An 8396-nucleotide genomic window follows, 5' to 3' on the forward strand; every position below is an offset into this window, starting at 1 on the left:
GACAGATTACGTTTATCTTGTGCGATCGCAGTTTGCGATTATTCGTTTCAAATTTAACACGTGATTTGCGACATATTATATATAATACTGTTACTGTCTCTTCATATTTTTCACACAGGATGCTCAGCTGCTTTGCGGCTGTTAACAGACGTGCAAGCTGCCACAAGGAAAACTTTTTCTAAAAGCAAAAGCGTACGTTTACACTCATGTAAACGATTCTATTAATGGCGCATTTCTTTCCAACATGCAAAATGTGTAACATCTGTTGACTTACCGTCACTTATTGCATCATGTTAGCGACTTGGTACGCGAGTACAAAATTGAATGTCGTACTTTTATTTCAGTTAGAGATGTTTTACGGTAGCTTTACAAATTTCGTTTTATACACTTGCTACGATTGTACATACAGCACGTCTTGTAGAGTTTATATTCGCAAAGGAAAAAATGCAGGATTTTATTTCTTAATAAATTTTTGAGTGCCTAACATAATACAAATACAGTACGTTTCTTTTCGCGTTTTTCAGGAAGATGTATTCAGACGCCGATATAAGTCATTAATATAACATCCTTTATTTATAGATTTATACCTTTGCATCTTTCTATACAAGGTATTTATTTGCCTCGTTAGAAATACAAAATTGCTTCACCTTTTTCACAAGATATTGTTTAGTAACAATAAATTACTAACTATCTAGACTATTTGGTCTAAAAAAAATAACGAGTTATCTATTAAACCTATTAAAACTTCTGTTTGTAAGATGGCATATAGTGTTTGTGTTGCAGATATACAAAACTACTTCGGTACTTCAAAAACGTTTATTTCATTTTTTTCAACTTCTTTTTCCTCTCTTTATGTAGCGTTTGGTATTTTTCTTCTAATTCACTGACTATACTCGGTACATGCTCCATAAGCTGTTCGCCGGTAAGCTTAAAGTCCGCGTCAATCCATATTCTTTTTAGTTCAATCAAGACGCTGCCGATTATCTTCTTCATCGGCACGTGTTCCATCAACATGTTGCCGCTAATAGGAAATTTCGGAATTGCCCATTGCTCGAATTCGTTCAGAAGCTGCATCGCACCACGATACCTCAATAACTCCTTCACATAGTCTTGAAGAACATCGTATCTCTTCGTTTGCTGAAGAAGGACCAACTGCTGATAAGGCTTCAACGACTTCTCGCAGGGCTTGTGTTCCTTATGCTGCACCAGGAAGAGCGCCAGATCTCTATCGGAATTAGACAGTTTCAATCTCTCGTGTAATTTTATCACCTCGTATTCATCCTTCAGCATCGATACGATCAGGGATATAGGCTTTAAAGTCACGTTATTGGACTGCGCGCGCTGATAAACGTTTCGGAAGTTTTCCACGTCGGGTTGTTCAGGTAGACCGATATGTCTGCCGCTGCCGCATTCGAGCAGCTTCAGGGTCAATTCCAGGGCAAAATTGCCAGTCAGGATCTTGTTCCATTCGCTCCAGATCCTCTCGCCGGATATCTGTTGCAGGCCGTCGATATTTTCCTTCAACGCCTCTATCGTTGCCTCGTCGTGCTGGTCTGGGATGTCCATTATTCTTCCATAAAAACGAAAGTACCTGGCGGCAATTAAACAATGCAAACTTGATGTAAGCGTCCCAAAGATTCGATGCAACTAACATATATTTATGATAAGCTTTATTATGCTATAGCATATTATTGCAGATTTTATCATAACATTCTAATATAGCATGTATATATACAATACACACAAAAGTAGCATAGCATACCTTAAGATTCGAAGATAATCTTCGCGTATCCTAATGCTAGCGTCGCCTACAAAAACTACCCTCTTGTTCTTTAAATCGTCGTAACCATAGAAATAATCGTACACCCTGCCATCGAGGTCGAGGAACATGGAATTGATGGTCAGATCTCTCCTATTAGCGTCCAATTTCCAGTCTTTCGTGAATTCCACCTGCGCGTGCCGTCCGTCGGTCAGAATATCGATTCTCAGAGTGGTGATCTCAAAGTTCTCCTTGTCGTTTATCCTCGCCGTGATCGTCCCGTGTTTCTCACCCTTCTCATTTATCATCCTGACCTCCTCCCTCGTAAACATCTCCTTCATCTGCTGCGGCGTGGCGTCGGTCGCGAAGTCGAGGTCCTTGGGCTGTTTACCCATTAGGATGTCGCGTACCGCGCCACCAGCGATCCTCAGCTCGTAATTATGCTTCTTGAACAGGCCCGCGAGGCTCTGCAATTCCGAGGTGAAGACAGAACGAAACTCCGGGCTGTCCAGCTTTATGACGACCGGGTCAGCCCTCGATGATGGTGCATCATCCATTCTGACTTTCCTCCAAACTCTCTCGTGCAGCGTTCTCGTTATCTCGAACTTCCTCACCTGTGTATGACAATGAGAACACCTGTTACCCACTCGTTACATTCTCCGCGTCATATTCCTGTGTTCGTTATCCGGAGGAAAAGTGCTTTAGGCTTTAGGTCGGCGCCGACGGTGTCGATTCAACATAACCTTACTAATCTAACCTAAATCCCCATTCCGAGGAATTTCCGAGATTACGTTCGTTCTACTTACGGTATTTATCTCGCGACGAAGGAGATTTATTGTTCGCCGTGCCAATGTATTTAACATAGCGTTCGCATGCGTTAGTCTCTGTTATCTCGGTACATAAGACGCACGTGTCACGACAAACACGCTTCTGTTTCTCTTCATGTATGATTCTTATGAAGAGTGGTTTGTCATCTCGAGAACGTTCTACTGCCGGTGTCCGGCACAATAAATGTATGTAAGTATGTAAGTACCACTCTTCTTTTTTTAACTTACATTTCTTCAGCTTTTGTATTCTTTCCAAAATGAACGTATGACATATGTACATACATCTTTATCCGCTCTGCTTTTTATTTTTCTTTCGTTCGTGCGCGCGCACGTGTGTGTGCGTGCGTATATGCGTGTCACGCAAAAGTATGTACCTATTTATATTTATGCGATTTGCAAAGACCCATATTCCAAACGCACTTTTATCGATAAACGCGCATTTATCAATAAAAGAGCGTTCAGAATATGGGCCAAAGTTACAGAAAGAATATAGATATAAAAATTAAGAGAATATTAACCCTAGAGAGCATTTGTGGGGTAATACGTTACCCCACGCGAAATTCAAATTACGCCCCTGACTTAGGAAGGTTAGGTTTCATACCGAGACCCCAGACCCTAGACCCTATTCTATTCATCCGGCAATCTTCTTCTTCTTCTTCCGTTTAATGGCACTTAAGTTCCGATCGGATAGTAACGGCCATTATTCCATTCTGTGCTTCTTCCTCTAACCACTAGTCGTAAAAGCCGCAAGCGGCGTCGTAAAAAAACGTTATAGGCCTCGAAAGGCGCCGATACAATGCAGACAGTAACAGTCGCAATACTTTAAAAAAATTTTCCTTCGGAACACGTCCGAACACGATCGAGCCTGATCGTCAACTGAGCCTGATCGTCAACTACACGACTCGACTGACGACTTGTCTTCTTCTTCTTATATTTGCATTGGCTCCTGCCTCTAGTACGAGGACAATATGGCCAGCATTTACCCCTGTTTGCGTAAAAGTCTGAATGACTGTTAGCGTGGCAAAGTCTAAATGGAAATCACTAAAAAACTGAGTGAGAATCAATGCAGACAGTATCAGTCGCAATACTTAAAAAATTTTCGTTCCGGACAAAACACGTCCGAACAGGTCCGCGCACGTTGAGCGAATTGCCTGACGACTTGTCGACCTCCGTCATTCAGCGAGTGCGTTAGATCCATAGACATATTATATCTAGACCGGGCATATGCCCAAATTTGAGGAGTGGGGGTATAGGCGACGTAGAAAGAGAGACACTCTGTTGTGTGGCTGTTCGTTCTCTCTCGTTTCGCGCATGCGTACGCAAAATAAGCGTGATGGGAGGGAGGCATTAAGAGGAGCGAGGTGGAACAAGGAACTGAAACGACTGAAACAGAACGGCTAGAACGAGCTCTGACTGTTTTTGTCGGTATTCAGGATCCCCTTAAGAAAGTAAGAAAAGTAAAGAAAAGTAAGTAATCATGTAAATGTAAAAGTAATTAGGTAAATGTAAGAAGTTAAAATAACAAGTTTCTTCTTATTTTATTTCGACATTGCATATAAACGTATAGAGAACGCGAATACTTCGGTAAAGTAGAAATGGTGTAATTTATCATGTTACGGGTGGTAAATTAAATAATATCGTAATGTTTTATAGGATGTAGTGCCTGGTCCTGTAGAAGAATTACTAAAATAAGACTTTTAAATGAGCGAAAGCCAAAAGTTTTTCCACACGCTTTGAGATGTTTTGCTTGTACGCTCCATTTTCACTCCCCTGCGGCATACTCATTCCTAAGAACAACGTTTTTAAAATGTCTTCCACATCCAACTACTATTCGAACATGGATGCAAAATATTAGTAGCGACTCCGGTATATCTGACCAAGCATTAAAAACCGTACGCAATGTAGTTCGAAATGCTCGCGAAAAAAAATAAGAAAATAGTGTTCAATTTAACTTTCGATGAAATGAGTATTAGAAAAAGTGTTGATTGGGATGGACAAAAATCACATGGTTTTGTTGACATCGGTGCCGTTGCTAAAGATAAAGTGCCGCTTACTAGTGAAGTTTTTGTCTTTATGTTAGTTGCAATAAACCAGAATTTTAAACTTCCAATTGCATATTACTTCACTGATAAATTAAATGGCCGTGAAAAAGCAAAGTTATTACAGACTATTTTATGTGCACTTCATGAAAACAATCTAGATATTGTCAGTATTACGTTTGATGGAGTATCTTCCAATATATCTATGTGTGAAGAATTGGGCGCACGTTTGAAACAAACTGAAATTGAACAGATTGTACCATATTTTGTCCATCCCGCTGATGAGTCTAAACGTATATATATTTTTTATGACGCGTGTCACATGATAAAACTTGTTAGAAATGCACTTGGTAAGGAAGACTTAAGTGATAACGAAAATCATATAATTAGTTGGAAATTTATACGGCAATTAGTTTCGTTACAAGACGCGGAAAAATTACACCTTGCGACTAAAGTTAGAAGTAGACATGTATACTTTTACAACGAAAAAATGAAAGTACATTTAGCAGCACAAGTTTTCAGTAATTCGGTAACTGCTGCACTTGGGTTTGGAGAATATGACTTAAAATTACCTCATTTTGCCGGAGCTTCAGCAACCGCGACATTTTGCAAGACATTTAACGACGTATTTGACATATTAAATTCTAAAAATTTAAATAATAAAACAGAAACCAAACGAGCAATAACGAAAAATAAAATACGTATTCTAAAAGATAACATTGAGAGGTTTGTTTTATATATTAAATCTTTAAAAATTAAAGACGTTCCTGTACTTCAAAGTGTACGAAAAACAGGCTTTATTGGGTTTGTTATTGATTTACAAAATAGTATTGCTTTAGCAGAACAGCTATTTAATGAAAATACAATAGAGTTTTTGTTAACATACAAATTATCCCAAGACCACATTGAAACTTTCTTTTCTTTGATTAGAAGAATGAACGGTTGGAACAATAATCCGAGTGCAAAACAATTCAAAGCATCTTATAGAAAAGTATTACATTTAGCAAATGTGTCTGTTCCTTTAAGTGCAAACTGCATTCCACAAGACGACACTGTACTACTTAATGTATCTAATAATGAATCTGTAAGAAACGAGCAAGAGTAACTGCACATAGTGTACAACAAAACGCAGATAATGATTCTGAGCAAGATGCTGCAAATGCTATTTTTATGGATCATGATTATTTTAATCAAAACAATAATTGGTTCTTAACTGAATATGCTGAGGAAGTTATTACGTACATGTCTGGATTTGTTGCTAAAACTATTACACACAAAATTGATTGTTTATTTTGTAAACAATTGCTCATTGCAAGCGAGGCACAGAAAGAATCAAACACATATACTGGTAAACTGTTACAGCGAAAAAATCGCGGTGGTTTGTATGTAGCATCACCTGATGTTATTATAATATGTAAGAACGCAGAAAAAACTTTCAGAAGTAATCAAGACAAATTATTTACAACTAAAAATATATTAAATGTTTTAATATGTCAATCTTTCCGCTCACTTCCTTCATATGTATTTAATACAGATAGACATATTTATGAACAGTATCTATTGTTTGATCACCGAAGTCAAATAATAAAACTAATTTTGAAAACTTTTTTCAACGCGCGTCTTAAACATGAAAGTACAACGCTTACAAATTCCATCCGAAGAATAAGAATGAAAAACAATAAATTAACACTTTTTCAAAATCAATAGAATTCGAATTATAATACTGAATAAGATACATATGGTTAAAGTTTTCTCTGGTATTTTAAAAGTATATAAACAAAACTACTACACATTTTTAATACTACAACATTTAATGTTATATGTTTCTATAACATTAATTGTTAATATTCATTTTATGTTAATGTAACACATTAATACTATAACATTTTATATGTAAACGATAAGTATATATCCTAATAAACACTAAGCAACAGTTCCAATACATCTGTCATTTTATTTTGTATTCAATTATACCTTAATTATTTTATATATTTATTTATAATTATACCTTATTTATATTTATTTGCTATTCAATTAGACTTTATTTTATACATCGCAATTCCCTGAATGAGGTTCCTCCGCCTTTCTGCATATCTTTTGAAAAACTATAAACATATAATACTTTACATTATTTTGATTTGAAGCTGAAGAATATTTATATATAATAAATAAATATATATGTGATAAAATCTAACCATACTCAGATTTATTATACATTACCTGTGAAATTGCCATGGAAACAAAGGATTCCATTCTTTGTAACATATGTGGCACTTCATAATTTTTGGCAATTTTAGCCACACTAACTTTTGCTATAAAATATTAAAAATAATTATCACTTAAAATAGTAGCGATTTTAAGATTATAATAGCTCATATATATATAATAACCAAAATACATACAACTTGTGTTTGTTCCTAATATTGATGGTATTTACTTTATGCCGTATAGCTGCAGAACCACAGAGTAATATGCTTTTTACATATAAACAGATATTGCTTTTTACGTCATCTGTTTATAGTATTTATTAACGTTTGATATATATAGTCACCATCTACCATAGAGAAAGAGAGTTTTCACGTTCCCCAGCACTTTATTTCACTACTTTATTTTATTGGCGTCCTTTTATAAACTTGAATAAATACCGATAAACAAACTCGTAAAAGCATTAACGCCGTAAAAAGCATTATCTTTTTATATGTAAAAAACGTATTTACTCTGTGATACAGCAACTTCTAGCCGTTTCACGTTCCAAGTTAGTTTCTCGTTCCACCTCGCTCCTCTTTCTTAATGCCTCCCTCCCATCACACTTATTTTGCGTACGCATGCGCGAAACGAGAGAGAACGAACAGCCACACAACAGAGTGTCTCTCTTTCTATGTCGCCTATACCCCCACTCCTTAACGCTCGGTCTAGATATAATATGTCTATGGTTAGATCCGTGCAGCAGCTGTGACCGAAAAAGAAAATCGTTTGGGGTAACGTATTACCCCCTTTGGCCGTTTACGTTCGACATTTACCACAGTAAAGTATATTTCAGATTTTTTGTGAAAATTGGTAACAAAAAATTATACACTTTATAGCACTCCCCGGAAAATTCTACCCCTGTTTCATATATAATTCTTTAAGATTAGGTCAATTATTTCATTTTTGCTGTTCTTGCACAGCAACTGATTAAAACTTTGTAAAGTTTTTGTGGAGTTAATTTTACTGTTTCCATATACTTTTATAACTTTTGACTACCTTTCAAATAAATAATAATCGACAGAATCTGTTTTACTTTCCATTTCTTGCGATTTTTCCCATCCGACAGTTTTTCGTCATTTCCTCTACTTCAGACGTTCAAAGAAATGTTTTTTTTTAAGAAACGAAAAAGTCGCTTACATGCCCTTGAAGGTTGTCTATTCGTCTTTCAAAATCCGTTGGAATTTTTAAAATCGGTGAATTTTATGAAAAACTACAGCATTTTTTATTAAAAAAGTCATTTTAGCCAAATTTTTGGTTCTTTTTGTTTTTCGAAATTTTTTTACTGTTTTTTTTTACTACCACAAACTGATGACTACTAATCGTCTTCCCTATTAAAGAGCAAACAAAATTATCTATTACAAAGTTTTCTAACAACAAATAGAAACATTATACACGCAGTACAAGTTTGGGGTAATTTATTACCCCGCTTGGCCTTTCACGTATGAGAAAATTAAGAAATGCTCTCTAGGGTTAATTTATATAATACAAAAAATACATATATGTAAGTTAAATAACTTATATAAA

At 36.0% G+C, this 8396-nt stretch overlaps 1 protein-coding gene and 1 long non-coding RNA gene across 5 annotated transcripts; both read right to left on the bottom strand.

Moving 5' to 3' along the window:
- Positions 1 to 547: 547 nt before the first annotated feature.
- Positions 548 to 3763, bottom strand: LOC139776863 (CCA tRNA nucleotidyltransferase 1, mitochondrial). 4 transcript variants are annotated; one of them, XM_071713857.1, is made up of 4 exons: positions 3188 to 3763; positions 2566 to 2960; positions 1763 to 2373; positions 548 to 1591 (listed from the first exon to the last, which is right to left on the bottom strand). In XM_071713857.1, the coding sequence occupies exons 2-4, from the start codon at positions 2620 to 2622 to the stop codon at positions 817 to 819; spliced, it is 1443 nt and encodes a 480-aa protein (XP_071569958.1). In that variant the 5' UTR covers positions 2623 to 2960; positions 3188 to 3763; the 3' UTR covers positions 548 to 816. The 4 variants fall into 4 exon arrangements, with proteins under 4 accessions (XP_071569958.1, XP_071569957.1, XP_071569959.1 ...); XM_071713856.1 differs by having other exon boundaries at positions 3105 to 3763; XM_071713858.1 differs by having other exon boundaries at positions 2566 to 2748; positions 2815 to 3763.
- A 1632-nt stretch (positions 3764 to 5395) lies between these two features.
- On the bottom strand, positions 5396 to 7408 carry LOC139776847 (uncharacterized). Its single transcript, XR_011719209.1, has 3 exons — positions 7028 to 7408; positions 6846 to 6937; positions 5396 to 6730 (listed from the first exon to the last, which is right to left on the bottom strand). It is a non-coding gene; the product is annotated as an uncharacterized lncRNA (long non-coding RNA).
- Positions 7409 to 8396: the final 988 nt, after the last annotated feature.

The sequence above is a fragment of the Temnothorax nylanderi genome, unplaced genomic scaffold (genome assembly GCF_030848795.1).
Source record: "Temnothorax nylanderi isolate EJ_2023f unplaced genomic scaffold, tnyl_v1.0 TNYL_tig0130_pilon, whole genome shotgun sequence".
Classification (NCBI taxonomy): domain Eukaryota; kingdom Metazoa; phylum Arthropoda; class Insecta; order Hymenoptera; family Formicidae; genus Temnothorax; species Temnothorax nylanderi.

Bases quoted from the DNA above. Each gene is read 5' to 3' on its own strand.
- LOC139776863 (XM_071713857.1), bottom strand. From the start codon at position 2,622: ATGTTAAATACATTGGCACGGCGAACAATAAATCTCCTTCGTCGCGAG. The intron at 2,374-2,565 runs GTAAGTAGAACG...TGTCATACACAG, and splicing joins TTCGTCGCGAGATAAATACC to GTGAGGAAGTTCGAGATAAC. The intron at 1,592-1,762 runs GTATGCTATGCT...AATTGCCGCCAG, and splicing joins GATTATCTTCGAATCTTAAG to GTACTTTCGTTTTTATGGAA.